Below are 22,917 nucleotides of genomic sequence, written 5' to 3'. Positions count from 1 at the left end.
AGGAGAAGGAGATGACAGAGGACAAGATGGTTGAACAGTGTTCTTGAAGCTACCAGCATGAGTTTGACCAAACTGCAGGAGGCAGTGGAAGACAGGAGTGCCTGGCATGCTCTGGTCCATGGGGTCACGAAGAGTCGAACACAACTAAACAACTAAGCAGTATATACTACTTGTGAGCAACCTAAATCAAGTCTATATATTTCATTTCATTCATTGCTTATATCCTGCTTTTCCTTTGCAAAGGAAGTCCAAATCTGCTAACAAAAAGCAATTCAACCAAAAGCAACTCAATTAATACAAAATATGAGAATGAAAGTTTCTCTCTCTCAAAACCAAATTCATGTCAAAAGAGTATCAAAAATACAAATACAAATTAATTGAACAACAAGAGTTGTTCTTCTGAGTTTGATGTCCCAACCCACATCTCCATACTTGGCCTCTTTGAACAACGATGGCAGCTGATTTCACTACAGTATATGGATTTAATGAAATGGAAGTATCACACCTTAAGGCCTTTGAGCGAATAGTTTTTTGTAGTATCTTGGACACGTTTGCAAAGTGTTAAGAGAAGAATAAATAACAGAATGGGATCCCATGCCACTGGGATCCCATATCGTGACTTGCTTTGAGCTTCTGGAAGCAAATGACGGACCAACGGCAGAATATTAATGCCTGACTAGATGGGCCTTCATCAAACGCAGTAAGGCAATTTATACATACTAATTCCTTAAATCCCAACTGTGGTCATAAACAGGTTATTCCGAGCTAATTATTATTCCATCTACAAGATACAATGATTTTTCCAACTAAGTTCTACTCAGAGTTAGATCCACTGAAATCATTGTACCTAAGTTAGTCATGTTCATCAGCTAACATTGGATGCAACCTGTCATACAGGGAACAACCATTTTACACACCACCGTCAATGTGTGAGCTGCTTTGGGCCACAGAAGGCAGAGGAATGGGGCTGGGGCAGAATGGGCTTGTGCATGACTGCTGATGGATGATGACCCAGAATACAACCCCCTTGCAAACACGGAGTTGCCTGTAATTTTGAACTATTTTTCAAAACCTCACTCATTAAGAAGTCACATTCTTATGTTTTTAACAATGTCTAGACGTACCACTCTCTTTCAGTCTCTCTCTCACATACAAAAACACCTGATGAATTATTACCTGAAATAATCTTTTTCCATCAGCTTGCAGATAACATTCTTAAAAGCTTTGTCTAATCTGACAGCAAGTATCTGCTCCACAGTAGGAACTGAACCTCTCTACAAAGGACACTACACAGCTTGAGAAATACTTTGATAAAGATATCAAAAAAATTTTAAATTAAATATGAATTATTCTATCCACATCATAAGAGGCAAGAAATGCTAGGCTGATTGTAAGATCAATTAACACTGCTGGCCAACCAAGCATCTAACAGCATGGAGGAGAGAGAAAAATAAACCTCTAAACTATCTACCAATCCTTCCATCTATTTCTACAAACTTTTTGCAGGTAGCATGGTTCAAAGCAGCCAACTTTAACAAGCTCCCTTTCTTGAGAAAGATGAAGCAGGAGTGCCTAAAATATCTGATCAAAAATGAAGGGGGAGGGACCAACACTGATGTTTTGAAAGATGGAGATGCATTCTAAGGAGGATTTTTCTTGAAGTAGAGGGAATTCATTTCCCTGTAGACAGGGCTCGTTAACCTGGAAAGGTAGCCCGCCTAGGAGAAGGAAAACCCTGACCTTAAACCTCCACTGTCTTGCAGCTATATGCATTTGTAGGAAAGGCTTTGGGAGTAAATCCTGAGGAATAATCTCTATCCACTGCCTTGCGGGACATCTTCGGGAGAAAAAAAAGGTCAAGAAGTAAACACTACATAAATCTGGAGAGCATATTGGGACAGAGTGACTTTTGCAGCTGTTGTTAAAGTTGCAAAACAACGAAGCACAGGATGGAGCAATGGAGAAATTTCTGGAACAACAGTGGGATATCAGCTCGGCCCAAGGCATGCTGGATAACAGCAACAACTGGGGGAAAGAAAGACATAACATCTTACAAGTACAGGAATACAGTGGTACCTCGGGTTAAGAACTTAATTCGTTCTGGAGGTCCGTTCTTAACCTGAAACTGTTCTCAACCTGAAGCACCACTTTAGCTAATGGGGCCTCCCGCTGCCGCCCTGCCGCCGGAGCACAATTTCTGTTCTCATCCTGAAGCAAAGTTCTTAACCTGAGGTAATATTTCTGGGTTAGCTGAGTCTGTAACCTGAAGCATCTGTAACCCGAGGTACCACTGTAAACACCATGGACAGAATAATTGCCACACACAGGAAGAACAAGGATATAGTTTGAGTTTCTCAGTTGTAGCTTTATAAATCATTTAATGTGTCAACACGAATAGGAGCTATTAATATTGCAGTTGTTGTATAAGGGATTATTATTATGACTGGAATGTAATGGAAATTAATAAGATTTTGGAACACAGAAATAAAGCAAATAATCAATCCATCAAATCTAGCACGTGGGGGACCAACTTTATCTAAATTATATAATTTGGTATTTGAATGATTGGTATTATTAATTGTATTATAAATTGGTATTGTTATAATGAGGATATTATTGGATTGCAATTGAAAACTGATAAAAATTATTATTAAATCTGGAGTGGAGTCCCTGAGGCGGTTGGATGGTGCCTTGTTCACCTCCTTCCGGCAACTCCTGCAGACAAGCTGGTGCCAAATGTTCTGTTTTGCTTTCCTTTGGATTACATCAACAAGGCCGAAACAAGGTGTGTGCCTTGTCATCTGGGCTCACTGCCCAGGCTTGAACCCCAGAGAGTTCACTTCGGTGCTTCTAAAGCAGCAGAAACATCACAGAAGACAGCAATCAGAACAGTATGGTAAAATGTGGTGCTGATGACCAATACCAAGATGAAGGTCTGCCAAGCTTGTGAGTTGAGAATGCTGCTTTATGGAAGTGAGTCATGGGCAACTTACACCCGCAAGAAGCGAATCCTCAATGACTTCCATCTGCACTGTGTCAGGAAGATTTGAGGCATCACAAGGCAGGACAGGGTCTCAAACGAATATGCACTCTTCCAAGCCCACCTTCCCAGCATGTTCACACTTCCTCCTGAATGATGTCTAGGCTGGCTTAGTCATGTACAGTGCTACCTCTGCATATGAACGGGATACGTTCCAGAGCCCCGTTCGCATCCAGAAGCAAACGTAACTAGCGACGGCACGTCTGCGCATGTTGCTTTTTGCCGCTTCTGCACATGCGCGTGAGGTCATTTTGAGCATCTGCACATTCGCGAGCAGCGAAACCTGGAAGTAACGCGCTCCATTACTTCCGGGTTGCTGCGGAGCGCAACTCGAACATGCTCAACATGAAGCATATTCAACCCGAGTTATGACTGTACATAGAATGGAAGATGGCAGGATCCCCAAGGGTGGGCTTTCCAGGAAGCTGGCTCCGGGCACCAGGCCTGCTGGCAGACCAACTCTGTGTTATAAGGATGTCTGCAAACATAACCTGAAGGCTGGCAACATTAACTTTGCCTTGCAGATGACCACAGTGCCTGGAGACAGTCAGGTTGTTTGCTGTGTATCCACAGCAATGACCAGAGGAGAAATGACCGCCGGGAAGAGCGCAGAGAGAAGAAGCAATATGATGCACCTGCACCAGCGAAATCGGACACCTTCATCTGCTCCAGCTGCAATAAAACATGTCTCTCCCATATTGGTCTCTGCAGCCACAGCAGGCGCTGTAAGTCTCTAATAGTTTGACTTCACCCCTGAAGGCACTCTCTTCCACTGCCTCTTAACACAGACGGATGCCATCAGATTGCTGTGTACAACCTGAGGTTTAGAAGTCACACGCCGATGAGGCAGGCTGAGATTCTGCCTGCTTTGAAAAATAAAAATCACTTGCCTTGTTAGATTGTATGCCCAATATTTAAGCCAACAATTTCTCTCTTTTCATTATTCCATCAAAATACATCACCAACTCCTACTCTCTCTTTCCCATATTTAATAGAGTTATAGAAAGTCTGTCAAGGAAATAAGTGTTTCATAAGTTTTTTAAAGCTTTATTTAATTGGTAGGGCTGTCTTCATCACATTTTCCCCATTCAACATTTCAATTAGTTGCTCCTCTTGCTCGAGTCCTACGTATTCCTCCTACATACTGTTGTTGCATCCTTTGCCCCACTCACTGCATATTTAAAAGGCCGTAAGGCTTTGTATTCCTATCACCACTTCTTCCTAGTAATTTCCCTTGCCATTTTAAAAATTCACCACCATTGTTATACTTTTACCCATAGACACTACTATAAATAGCATTAAGGTCCTCCACAAGTGAGGACAAATCCTAAGATTTACCACTTAGCCAGAAACTTAGGTCCCACTTACACTTATCATCAGCTGTGTGGCTGCTGCTGTGCCCAAGGTTGCTGCGATGCTGGTCAAGGAGGGTGAGTGTTTGGTTCTGGCAGTTTTTATATACAATGCAAACAGCACAACTCTGAAAGGGCTTGGTGCGACTTGCATAGTATGCCAAAACGGCATCAGGATGAACCAAAGTGGGGGAGGGACTTTACGTGGCTATGAAAGTACAGTGGTACCTTGGGTTAAGTACTTAATTCATTCCGGGGGTCCGTTCCTAACCTGAAAGTGTTCTTAACCTGAAGCACCACTTTAGCTAATGGGGCCTCCTGCTGCCCCCGCGCCGCCAAAGCACGATTTCTGTTCTTATCCTGAAGCAAAGTTCTTAACCTGAAGCACTATTTCTGGGTTAGCGGAGTCTGTAACCTGAAGTGTATGTAACCTGAAGCGTATGTAACCTGAGGTACCACTATACTTCTGTTCATTAGTTATTCTCCTCCTGAGACTTTACGAACATGTCCAAGAAACTACCAAAACCTAAATTCTATTGAATGCTCCAGGTGTGACAAATGCATTTCACCGAGAAAAAGTGGGTTACTGAAGAACCAGGGTCAAGCTGTTATAATGCTGTCACCATGATTCTTTGGGGCGACTTCTATTCTCTGTAATGGAGTCTGTGAAAGGCTCTGATGGACCACTGTGAGAACAGGATGCTGGGTGAGATGGGGCAGGTTCCTACACATACGACCTCCCCAAAAATAAACTCAGGGGAGTATTGCCGGCATCCGTCTGTCTCGAGAGAGAATGGAATACCCATTGGGAGTAAAGTCACGCCGTTGTGAGAATTACAGCGCCTGCTGTGGCTGTAGAGGCTGATATGGGAGAGACATGTTTTGTTGCAGCTGGGGCAGATGAAGGCATCTGATTTCGGTGGTGCAGAGGCACCATGGTGTTTCTTCTCTCTGCGCTCTTCCTAGCAGTCATTTCTGACCTGGTCACTGCTATGGATACACAACCTGACTGTCTGTCTCTAGGCTCTATGGTTGTCTGCAAGGGATTCCTGCATAGCAGGGTAGGGGGGTGGAACCACATCAAAGAGGGGAGCATGACTCCTTTTTTATTTGATTATCCACCTTATTCAGATGTGTAACCCTCAGCGCTTTCGCTTCAGACCATAAATCTTCTGGGTGCAAACTACCGTATTTTTCGCCCCATAGGGCGCACCGGCCCATAGGACGCACCTAGTTTTTTTTGGGGGGGGGGGAATAAAGAAAAAAAAATATTTCCCCCCCAGGTGCGGAGCTGGGGCAGGGGAAGCCCAAGCTTCCCCCAACCCCAGCCCCCAGAACAGGCTGCTATCCGCTAGCCGTGGGAGAGCTGCGTGAAGCCCGAAGCTTGGGGCGTGCTAAGCTCAGCGCGCCCCAAGCTTCGGGGTGCAGGTAAGCTCTCCGCTAGCCGTGGGAGAGCTGTGCGACTTCGCACAGCCCTCCCACAGCTTGCAGAGAGCTGCGCTAAGCCCGAAGCCTGGGGGGGCGCTGAGCGCCAGTGTGGTGTAGTGGTTAAGAGCGGTAGTCTCATAATCTGGGGAACCGGGTTCGCGTCTCCGCTCCTCCACATGCAGCTGCTGGGTGACCTTGGGCCAGTCACACTTCTTTGAAGTCTCTCAGCCCCACTCACCTCACAGAGTGTTTCTTGTGGGGGAGGAAGGGAAAGGAGAATGTTAGCCGCTTTGAGACTCCTTAAGGGAGTGAAAGGCGGGATATCAAATCCAAACTTTTCTTCTTCTTCTTCTTCTTCTTCTTCTTCTTCTTCTTCTTCTTCTTCTTCAGCGAAAGCCTGCATTCGCCCCATAGGACGCACACACATTTCCCCTTCATTTTTGGAGGGGGGAAAGTGTGTCCTATAGGGCAAAAAATACGGTATGTTCTATACAACCACCACCATTCTGAAAACTTACTTTTGTTACTAGCTGGCGACCTCCACAATTTACTAGTCTTGGAAGACTAGTTTCAATGTGAAATTACCACATCCTGCCACATGCTCCTCCATCCCTCTCAAGAGCTTGAAACAGAGCTGAGGATATGTGCCTGGAGCCTTAGTCCCCTCCTGATGGCTCAGCTGTAACTGCATCTAACTACCAGGCCATAAAAAATTCAAGACAGATTCTTTTTGCTAACATTTTACTGTTTGAGTGATTTGTACTTTTTAGGAAATAAAGCACTCCATTATAATTTCGATTTAGCATTAAAAAAGCATGGCAACAACAACAACAACACTCTGTAGATTTTCAGCAATGCAAGAATTCCTCTAATTAAAACAGCACAGCCGCAGAGCCACCTTTTCAAAAGAACAAGTTCTCCTTTTTGCAAAGCCCACATAACACATTCTACTTTTATGGAACTTGTGTGTTCTTGTAGAGTTTTCAAAAGAGGAAATGAATAGGTCCATTAGGAATCATTCAATGGAAAGTTAGAAGCAAGCAGCATTTCCAAGCAAACTACGGAACATCAACAACTGTATTTTCATCACTTCGTTTTCAATCAGTGATAACTGGCATTGTGTGAATTGGCCTTCCCAAAAGTAACACCTCTCCATACCACCTCAGACACAATTAACAACCAATCATTCTGTATAGTCATCAAGTTGATGTTCATGTTGATGACCAAGCAACAGACATCAGCCCGGTTTCTACAAAATGGTAAACCATGAATTAACATTACAAGGATGAGCCAAGCCTAAACTCAAGGAAATCAGAAACTTATGCTTCTGTTTTAGATTAACTACAGTTGAGGCTGGGATGTAATGTTAATCTTAAGTGTGGTTTATTGTCAGCTTCTTAAACTATAGCTTGTAGTTTGTTCCTTTAAACAAGAATTAAGATTTAAATAGTTCATTTAAATAGTTAAGATTAGATACAATTTGTCAGATTTGGGTAACAAGGCAACCTATAGTTAATGTAAAATGGAAGCAAAAGCTTCTGAACTCCTCCTCTTCCTTGAGGAGAGTGAACAAACTAAAAGTTCCTTGCAACTCATCCTTGTGGCACTAAACCAGGGGTCGGCAACCTAAGGCCCATGGGCCACAAGTGGCCCATGGGGGTCATTTAACCAGCCCATGGATGCCTGCTGCCCGCTCAGGGACACCCACCACCAGCTTGGTCGGCTCCTGTGCACCACGCTAGACCAGTGCGGAGCAGAGAGGGAACCACCTTCCGTGATGCTGGCCAGCTTCCCATTGGCTGCAGGAAGCTCCTGCATGCCTCCTCCACACGGGAAGGGGTGCCGGAAATAGCGTTTGCACATGCGTATGCGCGCGCACACTCTGGCCCACTGCAGCGTCTGCAGGACCATGAACCGGCCCAAGCCACAAAAACTTTGCCGACCCCTGCACTAAACTATGGGTTGGTGTTACATCCAAACCACTTTACTGCCTTTGTTGTTGTTGTTGAGCTGTTTAGTCGTGTCCGACTCTTCATGACCCCATGGACCAGAGCACGCCAGGCACTCTATCTTCCACTGCCTCCTGCAGTTTGGTCAAACTCATGCTGGTAGCTTCAAGAACACTGTCCAACCATCTTGTCCTCTGTCCTCCCCTTCTCCTTCTGCCCTCCATCTTTCCCAACATCAGGGTCTTTTCCAGGGAGTCTTCTCTTCTCATGAGGTAGCCAAAGTATTGGAGCCTCAGCTTCACAATCTGTTCTTCCAATGAGCACTCAGGACTGATTTCCTTAAGAATGGAGAGGTTTGATCTTCTTGCAGTCCATGGGACTCTCAAGAATCCAGCACCATAATTCAAAAGCATCAATTCTTTGGCGATCAGCCTTCTTTATGGTCCAGCTCTCACTTCCAACTTTACTGCCTTACTATGTCATTTAAGACAGAAGTAGCTGAACCCCCACTTACAGCATTCAATCTCAGCTTTAAACCTGTCCCCCAAGACTTCAGACCCTTCTCCCTTCAGTCACGGGTCTCTGCTCTAACAGGCCAAGTACAAAGCCACAGTTCTGGTCTTCATTTGTAGTTTCAAATAAAGGGAGAGAGGGAATGCAAAAAAAGAGGGGAAAGGGCACACAGTAGTTCAGAGAAATTTAAAGGACTGGCTGAAGCTCTGTACTAATAAAATAGTTCATTTTATTTGAACTGTCTCTTTCCATATGCATTCTAACCTTAGCTGTCAACTTAAATAAATTCAACATTCAATAACACAGACAAGTAGTTCTAAGAAAGTCACATACCTTTTATAAACTCCAATTTGTGATAGACTTGGACAGTGCAGTTTAAGTAATCACATTTCCCTTATTACAGGAAAATGAAGTCAGTCAGCACTGCGATCTAAAGGGAAAGTCCTTGAGATAAATCCACTATACAAGAAAGCCGATATTTTCAGATGAGGGGAAATGAAACTGATGTAAGCAATTCCTAGGGTCATTATTACCTACATTTTGAAGAACGGACATAACTAATGCTGTAAAGATCCACAGCCTGAAAACCAGGGGTGATTAGGGGGCCCAGCTTGGAGCAGGCAAGGAAGATGGGGAATTTTCCTTCTGGCTGCCTCATGCTTCCTTCAGAAAAACTATGATGTGGGGTTTGGAGTTTATTTTGTTTCTTTGTTTACTTGTTGGTTCTACTTTTTAATATTATGTAAATTATTACACTATCACAACTACTTAAAATTGAACTGGAACACTTTTTAGGGCTCTTTGTAAGCCTGCCAACTGTAGAACTTCCTGACACATAACAACCAACATGAAATAGAAGAAATAGCTCTTCTTTTAACAAAGCAGCACTTTCCAAATCCATATAAAGACAAAAATCTGCTTTTCTCAGCAGACTATCAGAACAATGGCAACCCACAATAGTGTTGACTTCAAGACCAAGTCCAACAGATTGTTGGTGGGGAAAGATAGCACAGACTTTTAAAAAACCCACAAAATAAATAAAGCAACTTGTTGCTTCCATGACAACTTAGTAAATGAATTGTCAATGTAAGAAAAATATGTGCCAAATGGAACTGATTTTTCTTAAAGGCTAAAAATAGAAGAAGCTACTTTTGACATGCAGCATATCTCTGCAGTTTCTCTTACTTCTGAAAGAAATGTCAATGCTCTCCACCTGACCCCACTCTGCAATGTAAAAATTACCTCATGGGCCAGACATTTCGTGAAAAATCATTGAGGAAGATACCACATATTTACCTCGTTATGTTTCCCTGTTCTGAAGTTTTAATTTGGAGGAGGGAAATGTTTTTAGCCCAGCAGACCAGATCTTTACCTTCCACTACTTGGCCAGATTTGACGATCTGGTGGGACTGCTCACTTGCCAATCAACTGGTATTATAATGAGATCAGGTGATTGACAGGTGAGTCGTCCTACCCACCTGTTAAAGTTGGCTCTTGGGGATGAGGGGAAGATGGTGACCAAGTGAGATACCCAAAATGATATCAGATGCAAGGGAAGCAGGTATGGTTTAGGGAAAACAGTCTCACGGGTCAAATAGGGAAGGCTGGTGGGGCAAATGTAGGCTCCAGGATTGAGATGAAGATTCCCCATCCCTGTTCAATAAGGTAAATAGGCTCCTCCCAATATCTGTATTCTCAATTTCTCACCCCTACCTTAGATAGGCATAGGTTCAGATGACTGTGTCATTCATATGAAAAAGGGAGAGGGAAAAGAGGGTGGGAGACACCAAGTACAAGCCCGACCCACCCACCCAAAGTGGCAAGCTGCAAAATGATACAATGGTAAAATGTCCAGCAAGTTTCAGATGAAGCGTTCCCCAGGTGCACAAAAAATATCAATTTATTGTGCGATTTCCACTGAAAAACTCTCTCGAGCTTATTAGATGCTGGTTTTCTGGAACTCAAGTAACTGAAACATTTCCAGAGACATGTGTTGAGCCTGTTGCATTATTAAAGTTGCACTTATTTATTTATTTTCAGTACCATTTTGAACCTTACTTCTTTCCTTGCTCTTATTCATAGGAGGCAAGCAACCAAAAGCTAAGCCAAACTCTCCCATAGTAAAAAGCCATAAAGAGGATGAGTTTCTTCCTTAATCCTTCAGTGCAAGCTCATGGGGTGAACCTTTCTGGCCTTTTCTATATTTCATAATATGTATTTTCCCCATTTAGACAATTATTTTTTCTCAGCAAAGATGATTCCATGCACTCATCTACCTCAAGAAAAATAAAGCGGGTCGATGTTCTCACCAATGCATACCGCCAATTAAAACTTTTCAAAAGGGAAGAATAAAGGAATCACAAGTTGAAAGCACAAAGTATAACTTATGTTGTATGCTTTTTATGCATCAAATCTACAGTGCCTAATTCTTTCTAATGAAATAAAAGCTGTATCATCTCTTCATTCTTAAAGCAATACCAAGATCCAAATATCTATGAGAGTGCTGAAAATAGGAGAATATAAACCTTTAACACTGTGCTTTAATAAGCAATATGCCACCCGGTTATTGGAAGAGTTCCTGAAAGCCAAAGCCTTGGAAAAAACAAAGTCTATGATGAATACTTATATTAATACAAATAACATTTTGAGATGTTATACCACATAATCGAGCTGTTGGAAAGAGTAAAAAAAAAAAAAGTACCCCAGGAGACACTGATGGTCCGCAACTTGGATGGCTTTAAAAGAGGATTAAACAAATTTATGGAGGGCAATTCTATCAGTGGCTACTAACCATGATGGCTGTGTTCTACTTCCACTGTCCGAGGCAGTATAGAATCATAGAATCATAGAATCATAGAGTTGGAAGAGACCACAAGGGCCATCGAGTCCAACCCCCTGCCAAGCATGCTTATGAGTACCAGTTTTTGGAAGCGCAGAAGGGGAGAGTACTGCTGCATTCATGTCCTGCTTGCCAGCTCCCCACAGGTATTTGGTTGGCCACAGTGAGAACAGGATGCTGGACTAGAGTGACCACTAGCGTGATCCAACAAACTGTTCTTATGATCTTCCTCACAACTCTTCCTCTTGGCCACTGGGAACTGTTATAGCCAAATGCTGGATAATACGGATTACGTGCAAGCAGCGTTTCCCTAGGAGGCCTCAGTGAATAGGTTTTGCTTCTGCTCAGGAGGGGCTGGCTGGTTGGCTGGCTGCCATGAGATTAGAGAAATTATTTTAGAGCCATATTAGCCAACGGCCTGGATAGGAAGGGGCTTAGGTAATGTGCTTCCACGATGGAATGCTCCCAGAGTTCCTAAACCAGAAAATGTTATACCATTACTTTGTGAGGAACCTGATATTTTTTGAGGTGGGGCAGGGAAAAGGAAGTTTCTAGCCCACTAAAGCAATGAAGTTTGACTTGAAAGTAGTAGGTGATGCTGTAGCCTTTGCCACTCTGATTAGCACATGCAGAATGAAGTCATCAAAATGAGAAAATATATGCAAATCTTACTAGTCTGAATGATTTATACAAGTCACCAAATCCAGCTTTTCATAGAGAAAAATCTGAGTTGTCTTACACACACACACAGTTCGTGTGTCACCGCCCACAGAAAGCATTTTGAACAAAGAAACTAAAAGTGTTTGGAAACAAGCACTTCTGGATGTGTTGGGGGGGGGGAAGACCCATGAGCATCATTCTCGATTTGTAATCCGTAGAGATGGACAGAGCAATGTCTGCTTTGCATGTTCCCAATTATAAGTTCATTCAGTGATGTTTCAAGGAACTTTAAAGGGGAAAAATGCACCAAAATTTGCAATTGAAAATACATTTCCCCATTTTATACGCTTTTTTAAAAAGATGGGCTTGCACCACAAAACCCAGAGATGTGGGCAATCTGGAGGATAGCTGTGTATCTACTAGTCTGGGGAACACAAATTTGGTCAAACTGCTTTCAAATGCAGAGCAAACTAAATTGTCCTCCATTCCTAATAACCTGTCGAAAGGTCCTTCCAATTATATCTGTACACATGCAAAAACAGGCATGGCAGACACTTCCCTGTTCTGGCCTACAACTCCCATTAGCCCAGCCAATCGTCAGGAATGATGGCAGGTGTATGGAGGGCACCATGCCACCTAACTCTTGAGTTACATCAACAAAATAGCAATAAAATCAAACTTATAAGGAAAGAAAAAAACCTTACTGGTGCTACTTTTTCTCCTGGTTCCAAGCCAAAGACATTCCGCCGTTTCACCGTCAGCACATCGAGATCCTTAGCGTCATCGTCATCACTATCGCCCCCTTCAAAGAACTGCAGGCGTTCAGCTTCCGAACCCTTGACCGCTATGGGCTCCTCTTCAGTCTCGGTCTGAGTCTGTGATGCATCGTCCTCGGTTTCGCTATCTTTGCTGGAGAGTGCTTTGTCCTCATCTCCTCCCAACACGGCCGTTTTGCTGAAGAGTGCTCTGCATTTCTCTACATCATTGTTGCTTACATTTTGGGGCTCATCTGTTTGCTGCAATGGTCTTTCTTTTTCAGGCTCATTCTCAGGTGTTTTCTTCTGCAACTTCTGAAGAAATCGTACACGAGGGGCCACTGCAAGCCCAAGGGAGCTATAAAAACAGACGCATAATACTTAGGCTCAAAATGCATTCCTCTACGTTACAGCAGGACTTCCCAAACTTGGGTCTCCAGCTGCTTCCGAACTACAGCCATCATCCCTAGCTAGCAGGACCAGTGGCCAGGGATAATGGGAATTGTAGTCCAAAAACAGCTGGATACTCAAGTTTCGGAAACCTTGCATTAGAGCACATAAAAGAAAACTCTCACCAGTATGCATGGCTTTTTTATAATTTATTTTTGTAACAGCAAGTCAGGACTTCTTTACTGCTTTCAACCCTTGACTTGGTTTTTGGTGCCCTGGTTGAAACACTAACTTGGTGTCAGTGTTCATATCAGGAATGGGGAACCTGTGGTCCGCCAGATATGGCTGGACTCCAACTTCATCAAACCTGACCTCTGGCCATGTCCAACAACAGGTCCCTCATCCCTGCTTTAAATGCCAGAGCAGTTTCCCAAACTTGAGTCTCCAGCTGTTTTGGGACTACAACTCCCATGATCCCAAACTAGAAGGACCAGTGGTCAGGGATGATGGGAACTGTAGTCCAAAAACAGCTGTAGACCGAAGTTTGGGAAACACTGTGCTAGAGTGACACAGGGCCCTACACAGCACTTACTCCACACCTGTAAGAAATCAATATTTTAGTGTGGCAACACCTACACTTTGGAACTCCCTGTTTTATTGATAATTTTAATGTTTCATGTTATATTGTTGTAATCCACTCAGAAGTTTTCTTACAACCAAGCAGCATATAAATCTTGTTAATTAATATAAATGCCCTTCTCCTCCACTGCTCTCATCCAAGATAATATAGAAGAACATCAAGAAGCCCCCTGCTGCATCAACCAAAAGCACATCTTGTGCGATATCCACTTCTCACAGTGGCCAACCAGATGCTTATGGGATGCCTAGAAGCAAGACAGGAGTGCAACAGCTCTCTCCCTATTTGTGATTCCCAGCAACTGATATGAGACCGATTAATCATAGCTATTCAGTTGATCATCTGTTTGTACTCCATTTCCCCCTTCAAACAGAAGCTCAACAGCTATCATCATACAAAAGCAAAATACAATTGCAGAGGCAAAACAATATGAAAAGTTACCCCTGCAACAAAAATTCTAATAAACCCACAAATTCATTTCAACATCGATATATCAGATGACACAAAATACAAAAACAATAGGCATGGAGATGATAAAGTACAACTCATGTTTTAGCCAAAAATACACACGAATATCTCTGCTGCAGCAGGTAATATTCTAACTAAGTTAAGGAGACAAATTCATCCTAGAGCCAGCAGAAGTAAAGAAAAGAACAGGGCACAGCCAATTAGTGCAGATGTAAAGAACTCCCCAAACCCCTTCTTGTGAACATAATCCTTCCTTTCATCACACAAAATGAACCTTCATATGAAATGTGAACACAGACACACCATTATCTTACACATTATCTTTTTTTAATGTGCAACCAAAAAGATTTAGCATTCACACAGGCAGTCCAGCTGTTATCAAAAACCCAATTTACCTTACAATGTTAAGACATGTAGCAGCCACAGTGCAAACCATTGCTAATGGAAACTTGCAAAGCAAAGATTCATGTCCAGCATAAGGTGCAGGGCTGACTCCTCTTGGATACCTGAGTCCAAAAGGGTCTGGGCATATTCAGTATTAACTGCATGGTGCAGGGAGGGAAAGCTTGCTCCTTCACTTCACAAAGGCAAATATTGGCAGGCTGAGTGGCTCCCCCCCCCCCCGGACTTCAGGTCTGATCACTCCCATTGCAGATTTCTTCCCAAGGAATACTTATTTATATACAGTGGTACCTCGGGTTAAGTACTTAATTCATTCTGGAGGTCTGTTCTTAACCTGAAACTGTTCTTAACCTGAGGTACCACTTTAGCTAATGGGGCCTCCCGCTGCCGCCGTGCCACCACCGCACAATTTCTGTTCTCATCCTGAAGCAAAGTTCTTAACCCGAGGTACTATTTCTGGGTTAGTGGAGTTTGTAGCCTGAAGCATCTGTAACCTGAAGTGTCTGTAACCTGAGGTACCACTGTACTTTATATGCTTATTTATACTTTTGAATCAAGCCCAGAAACAAGCCAGCAGTCATGAAGTTGTTCCAAGGTGGGTTGTAGCAGGAGCACTACCACCAAGCGAATACATGCATCTTAAAGATTAAGAGGTGGGACCCCAAAAGCATTTTTGGGTTAAAATTGGATCCTGGGTCTGAAAAGGTTGGACTCCTGACCTGGAAGTCACCAGAGCATGGATAACCATGGCCAGGCAATCTCTCTCACAGAGCAGGGTCCGTAGCTGGCATACAAGCTTCAGGATATGAAAACTAGCTCATGCATCAGCTTAATCCTATAATAAACTATAACCAGATGACTGCTTCAGACTGACGCCACAATGCTCGAGGCCATACACAGCTGGGAAGACCTGTGGGGAGACTCCATACCGATTACCTGAACTGTAATGGACCAGTGAATGCTTTGGAATCCCAACCTAATTTTCTCCCTTCAGCTCTCCCTTTTAACATAAGAAAAAGGCCAGAGCAAAATTTCTTTAGGATCTTTATTTTATATTCCAGACACCATTTAATTCACTAATTATGGAGCATAGCTTCCCATTCCCCTCTAGTGGAAGAATCATGTAAAATAGTCATGAATGAAACAGTGCTTTGCTATGCGCACAATCTTTTCAAGCGCTACTGGGCACATTTTTTAAGCATTTCATTTGTAAGCTGAGATGGAAAATAGCAAGATGCTTTCAAACCAAAGAAAAGGGTGAGGGAGTTCAAAATTAGATTTCTATGAGAAGAATCCTGAAATGTTTCGTCAGGCACTTATCTGCCACAGACCTATTGGTCTCTCTCTGGCTCCACTCTCAAATTAATTACTGCAGAACTGCATATAGTCTCTGCACAATTTGATAGAACTGCGCTCGCTATTTCAGAGGGAGAGAGGGGGGGACATATGGGCAACTGAAACCATCACCCTTTCAGGAAATGGAGGCAAGACAATGAATTTGGAACCATTTTAATATCAAAAGATAAACTCTTGCTAATCCCCAAGAGCGTAATGATTAAAACAGAATATGAGGTTATACAGAATTTAAATGTGGACACTGGAAGGCAAAGGAATATTAGCTGATAATAAAATGGCCACACATTACTTTTTGGAACAAGGGATTCACATAGCTGGGAGAATTTGACAGTATTGCCTTTTGACACAAACCTTGTATGTTCTGGACCAATATATAGTGTGCTCTAGGTTCTGGGGGCTGTAGCTCTGTGGCAGATCTCATGCTTTGCATGCAAAAGATTCCGAGTTCAGTTCCCAGAATCTCAAAATGTCTGAAGCCATACAAAGCAGCTGCCAGTCAGTATAAACAATAAGGAACAGGGGAGAGCAAGGGTGTTAACTCAATACAGTGGTCGTTCCGCAAGTTTTTTCTTCTTGCGAGTTTTTCGTCTTGCGAAGCACGGTTTCCCATAGGAATGCATTGAAAATCAATTAATGCGTTCCTAGGGAGACCGCCTTCAGACCAGGTCCGGGGACAGTCTTTCCCCGGACCTCTTCTGAAGGCTGGGGGGGGAGGACTTTTCTCCCCACCGCCAGGCTTCAGAACAGCCTTCTGAAGGCTGGCGGTGGGAAGAAAAGCCCTTCTCCCGCCGCCAGCCTTCAGAAGAGTTCCTGCAGGGCTGCCTAGGCTGCGAATAGCAGCCTGCTGCCGGGTGCGAGGGACGCTCTGAAGCAGAGCGCCCCTCGCCCGGGGCAGACATCTGCAGCTTGGGGAGCCCTGCCGGACTTCCCCACAGGGCTCTCCAAGCTGCGGATAGCAGCCTGCTGCCCCGCACGAGGGGCGCTCTTAAGCAGAGCGCCCCTCGGGTGGGGCAGACATCTGCAGCTTGGGGAGCCCTGCCGGACTTCCCCACAGGGCTCTCCAAGCTGCGGATAGCAGCCTGCTGCCCCGCACGAGGGGCGCTCTTAAGCAGAGCGCCCCTCGGATGGGGCAGACATCTGCAGCTTGGGGAGCCCTGCCGGACTTCCCCACAGGGCTCTCCAAGCTGCGGATAGCAGCCTGCTGCCCCGCACGACGGGCGCTCTTAAGCAGAGCGCCCCTCGGGCGGGGCAGACATCTGCAGCTTGGGGAGCCCTGACTTCCCCACAGGGCTCTCCAAGCTGCGGATAGCAGCCTGCTGCCCCGCACGAGGGGCGCTCTTAAGCAGAGCGCCCCTCGGGTGGGGCAGACATCTGCAGCTTGGGGAGCCCTGCCGGACTTCCCCACAGGGCTCTCCAAGCTGCGGATAGCAGCCTGCTGCCCCGCACGAGGGGCGCTCTTAAGCAGAGCGCCCCTTGGGCGGGGCAGACATCTGCAGCTTGGGGAGCCCTGACTTCCCCACAGGGCTCTCCAAGCTGCGGATAGCAGCCTGCTGCCCCGCACGAGGGGCGCTCTTAAGCAGAGCGCCCCTCGGGCGGGGCAGACATCTGCAGCTTGGGGAGCCCTGCCGGACTTCCCCACAGGGCTCTCCAAGCTGCGGATAGCAGCCTGCTGCCCCGCACGAGGGGCGCTCTTAAGCAGAGCGCCCCTCGGGCGGGGCAGACATCTGCAGCTTGGGGAGCCCTGCCGGACTTCCCCACAGGGCTCTCCAAGCTGCGGATAGCAGCCTGCTGCCCCGCACGAGGGGCGCTCTTAAGCAGAGCGCCCCTCGCGCGCGGCAGACATTCACAGCTTGGGGAGCCCTGCGGGGAACTCTTCTGAAGGCTGGAGGCGGGAGAAGGGCTTTTCTTCCCACCGCCAGCCTTCAGAACAGCCCTCTGAATGTTGGCGGTGGGGAGGAAAAACCCTCCTCCCACCGCAAGCCCCGGGAAGAGAGGAGAAGCTGCGCGCCTTCTCCTCTGTTCCCGGACCTCCCACCGCAAGCCTTCAGGACAGGTCCGGGAACAGAGGGGAAGGCGCGCAGCTTCTCCTCTCTTCCCGGGGCTTGCGGTGGGAGGAGGGTTCCCCGCTGTCCCCGGAGATTTCCCTATGGGCTTTCGTTTTGCGAAGCAAGCCCATAGGGAAATTTGTCTTGCGAAGCCGCTAAAAATCGGAAAACCCTTTCGTCTTGCGGGTTTTTCGTTTAGCGAGGCATTCGTCTTGCGGGGCACCACTGTATAAGTCAGTTCCCTGTGTTCCCACCACTGAGGAAGATGGCACCCATATCTTGGAGTGAAAACCACCTGGATGTGAGGTGTGAAATTCCTGGGAAGGAGACAATTCTGGGGTGACTGGAAGCTGTCTTCCTCCATGAGATCTGAGGAGGCAACAGTAGGGAACCTGTGGCTTTTGTTATGTTGCTGGACCCCACCAGTCCCGACCATTGACCACGTTGGCTGGGGCTGATGGGAGTTGGAGTCCACAATATCTGGGAGGGCCAAACGCTCCCCATCCATGACTAATGCTTAGATCTAAGTTTATGTTTAGGGGAGCATTAGACACGCCCTACTTTAGTCTTCCTCCTGTGCCAGCATTTGACTTATGCCTTGAATAGAATAGCACACATACGGTCTGTGTCTAAATATCTCTGAGCACTCGTCTGTGGCGGGGGGGGGGGACAGGTGGGTGCAGCTGCGGGAAGCAACATATATGCCCCCAAATTCAAAATATTTAGAAAAGCATTAGTTTATGTGTCTGTTTTCAGTAACTGGAGTGCACATTCTGTTGAAACTGTGCTCTGAAGTTGCTAGTTAGTAAACCAACATCAAATCACAGTTCCTTACTTCGAACACAATGGGAAACCAAAGGCCAAGATTGACTTTACCTGCCCTATCAGCCGTTCCATCTAGATGTTGCAACGCTTGTGCAGACAGAACGACTGGAAGAGTGTGGTGTTGAATTCCACCCAGAGTTTTTAATCCACGCTGGAACAGAAACCTGTCCATGAATTGAGGAACGAGAAGGTAGTTCTCATTCCAGACTTAGAATCACAAAGTTGGAAGGAACCTTGGGAGGTTGTCTAATCAAACCCTCGGCTTTAGGCAGGATCTGCAATGCAACTACACCACCCCTGACAGAAGACCCTCCAGCCTCTGCTTCAATACCTCCAGTGAAAGAACACCCACCATATACGGAGGCAATCTTTCCTGCTATCTAACAGTTCTCACCATTAGGAAGTTTATTCTGGCATTTAGCCAAAATCTGCTTCCTTACAATTTAAACCTGTGCTTGTAGTCCTGCCCTCTGGAGCCACAGGGAAAAAATCTTCTCCATCTTCTCTATGCAACAGCCTTCAGATATCTGAAGGCAGCTCTCACATCTCTCCTTAATCTTATCTTCTACAAACTATGCTGTGGTTCAGCAAACTAGGAATGTTACATCTGAACTGGGCCAATGATTATTAAGGACCCAATCCTGTGCCTTTCAATATCCACTCCATGGTTCACATGATCTTGCCTGCAAGAGGTTTTCCAAACTGGTCGCTCTCATCTATGCACGCATATTGCGAGACACAAGGGAGTGTCTGGTGTGTATGTGTGTTTGTGTGTGTTTTTCAGTTTAAGACACCATAAAACTATCTTGTAACAGGTACCTCTGAAATCTGTCCCTCAAGCAGTTGCATTTTCAAAGCACTAACTGCTGACTTGTAGGAAGCAAGCTTACATCAAGCACCCTTATCTGGCATGTCAACACCAGAATAATGGACGCGTGTTTTGAAGGGCAAAATTTTAATTCTAGTTTCCGAGAAGAATTTGATTCGCATCGTATCTTGAAATGCCATCTGATGTGTCCACTATGTTTTCTTCTTGGCAGCTTGTAGATATTGCCCTTCTACCACCTTGCCTTAAAAACGCTTAACAAATGTTCTTTGCATGAAAGCAATTTGCTGAAATAATTCCAATTCCTCCAAAGTGTCTCTCATAGCCAGGTTTCAGACTTATTAATGACAATGTAATGGTAAACGTTCACATTGGTATTCAGGAACGAAACGGTAGGGTTTAAAGGTGGATGCAGGCTTTGCTTTAATACCTACTGTATGCAGAAAATTCCACCTAGTAAGCAGTTCTGATGAAGCTCGTAGAGAGAGGAAGCCCATTGAATTCAGACCTAGATTTCTGAACTGACTCAGCCATTAGGATTCACTATGTAGAATAAGGGCTGTGGTTACAATGAAAGAGGCACATTTTTTGCCTTAGCCACAGGTACATATTTATGCTGTTCAAGTAGAATGGTTCTTAATGTGCAGTCCCTTTCCTCTGGAACCGGAAAACAAGAGAGCATTCTTGATAGGAGAGTTCCTCCATGCTTCCTCTGATCTGGGCTTAACATGGAAATGCCCGTGAACGAACTGTATGAAGCCACAACTGACAATACAACTGCCGCAGCCAAGATTGCGCCCAAGCATTTTGGGCAGCATCCCACCAAACAGGCAACTAAAAGAACGGAGAGGTTGTGATTCTTAACAAAGAGGAACTGGGAAACTTCCAATAACATGGTTGTACGTGTGATGTAGATGGTGTGACCTCAGAGCCAGAGATTTTCCAATTCAATTTTGTCTTAATCCACGAATCCATACTATTTTCTACTTGCAGTATGGGGACAACAGTGACCTTCTTTAGAAGGCCACTTTAAGGATTGCTGATAAAAGGCATGAAAAATTATCTCAACTGCAACCTTGAGAGTTAGCCAAAAGGGCCATATTATGAGCACGTACATGGAATCAATGAAATTCTCTGATGGGCAGGCAAGGAGAAGAAGAGGAATCCAGAGGAAAGAGATGCAGCCCAGGCAATATAGGGAGGGAACCAGGAGATACAGGCAAGAGAGCAGCACCCAGGCGAAGTGAGGAATGGGGAACTGAAGGATGGAGATGTGAGCAGGGAAGCATTCCAGTTGAGCCACAGAGGTATGGTGGAGGGACAAAGATGGACAGGTACAAAGGGTATGGTCAGGTATGGTAAAGGGACAAAGATGGTCAGGTACAAAGGGATGGCAGCAAGGGAATGGGAGTAGGCAGGGTCCATTTTCCATGAAACATGTGTCACACGCATATGCACAGCTTTCATATTATTCTAATGAGAGGTGGCATATGCCTATTTCAAAACGAAATAAATAAAATGTATGCAACTCAATCTTTCATTCCTAATTCAAAACACTGAATGAAAATTGGTTTGTGCAGTTCAAAAGAAATCACACACTCCCTCCCAGCACCATCCAATCCAATTTTTTTAATTAGCATTTTTCGTAATGATTAGGGATAATAGCACTTACAGGGCATATTCAGCAATGGGTAACTTGAATACATCAAACACTTCCTTGTTCTTCATTAGGTAGACCGATCGCAGATAGGAAACAAAACACTACCAGAAAAAGAGAGAAGAGGTATTTGTTTAAACAGTAAAAAAAGGCACACAGATACACTCCACATCTAAAAAGAGATCCAAAATGTTAAAGAACCAAAATTAGCACACTGCATTTCAGCTAAAACTAATTAGTCTTATAAAAACAGATTATTCTTTATTGCATTATGAGTCCCAAAGTTAAGAGTTTGTTTGTATTTCAATTATGCTTTATATGCATTTTGAGCTTTGGGGAGTGTTACATTTCCAAACTTCTCTCAGTGGTTATGGTATCTACATATTAAATATGAAAACATAATCATAGGAACCTAAAGAGTACATGGAAAATCAGGAGACCAATATCAAGGGCTTGTGGACTCAGACTGTGAACCTAAGAATTTGAAGGCAAGGAGACAGCCAAGTAAATTATCATGGATTCTGTGTGCTCAGAGCCCATCAAAGGTACAGATATAAATGCAATTTTAAGAAAATATCAATTAAATTACTGAAAGGTAAGCTTAACTATGGCTGCAATCCTAAACACAGTTACTTGAGAGTAAGCCCCACTGGAACTTACTCCCAGCTGCCAGCTGCCATTTCAAACCTCAATTCTCTTTTTCAGCGTCTCTGCACATTTTTATGTTCTCATCCACCTCTCACTCACGCCCACTGGCCTTATAGCAGGCTTCTTTCCTTGCCTTTCAAAATAACCTTTTCCTCTCCTGTATTTCTTAAAATTGAAGGTATTTGTTCCGTCCTTGAAAACCCCTTTTAAACTGCTAATAGAACTTGTGGTATGGGATGCTTTTGCCGTTAAAACCCATCTTTTGAAGCAACAACAAGAAGGATTGTAGTAACAGATTTTGCTTGTAGTTTCATGTTACCCAGACTGCAATAAAACACTGGAAAATCACTTCTATAAAACCGAATAACCTGCTGCTACCAGCATGCCCTTTCGTTTGGCTGGTAACTCAAGTGTATCATTCATTAAATCATACTGTTTATGTTTCCACAAAACTGTTCTGTAATTTTTGTTTGGGAAAGGAGAGGGGGCGGGAAACAGTTTTACAGATATATTCACTGGCTCACGTACGGAATCCTCACTTGCTCTTGCACTGCCTGCAAACCGCTGCTGAATTTTTCCAGTCTTAACAACACTCAACAGATTTATTAAATTATTATTTACAATAGCTCAATGCTGTTTGTTTATTCAGTCTCCATCTCTCTCTCACACGCACCTTGATCTTCTACACTATACAAAAATCCTGCACAACAACCTTTCTGCTTGCATTTTGCAGAGCATTGGTCAAATTAAATTGATGCAGTTTTGCTTTGTAAGTGCCGGTGGCTACATACTGTTTACAGCCCCCAACCCCATCTTATGCACCTTCCAAAGTCCCCTGAAGCTGCTCCATTTTTTTACCCTATCAAAATTCCTTCCTTCTTCATTGCCTCTCATCCCCACCTTATAACTTATTTGAGTACCGCCCAATGCATTTGAGGGTTGGCAGGGCCAGCAGAAGACATTTTGGTACCCAAGGAAAACCAGAAAATGGCGCTCCTCTCTCACCAGGGAGGAAGCAGTGAGTGAAGATCTACATTGGAAAGAACTGAGGGAATTAAATCAAGTCAACCTTATCCAATGGTTGAAGTGGGAATTGAAGGGGCGGAGGCGCTCTAGAGGTGACATTA

At 44.5% G+C, this 22,917-nt stretch overlaps 1 protein-coding gene across 2 annotated transcripts in view; it reads right to left on the bottom strand.

The window, feature by feature from the left end:
* The window catches only part of DDX10 (DEAD-box helicase 10), a 171,132-nt gene that overhangs the window by 100,518 nt on the left and 47,697 nt on the right, over positions 1–22,917 (bottom strand). For both annotated transcript variants that reach the window (XM_081860229.1, XM_081860230.1), the window contains exons 12-13: positions 21,158–21,246; positions 12,486–12,894 (exon numbers count right to left, since the gene is read on the bottom strand). In XM_081860229.1, coding sequence (XP_081716355.1) covers positions 12,486–12,894; positions 21,158–21,246 — 498 coding nt within the window. The remainder of the gene's footprint in view (positions 1–12,485; positions 12,895–21,157; positions 21,247–22,917) is intronic.

This window comes from Podarcis erhardii (assembly GCF_964252035.2).
Source record: "Podarcis erhardii genome assembly, chromosome: 4".
Lineage (NCBI taxonomy): Eukaryota > Metazoa > Chordata > Lepidosauria > Squamata > Lacertidae > Podarcis > Podarcis erhardii.
Note: the sequence above shows the minus strand (reverse complement) of the source record. Positions and strands in the feature narration are given on the sequence as shown.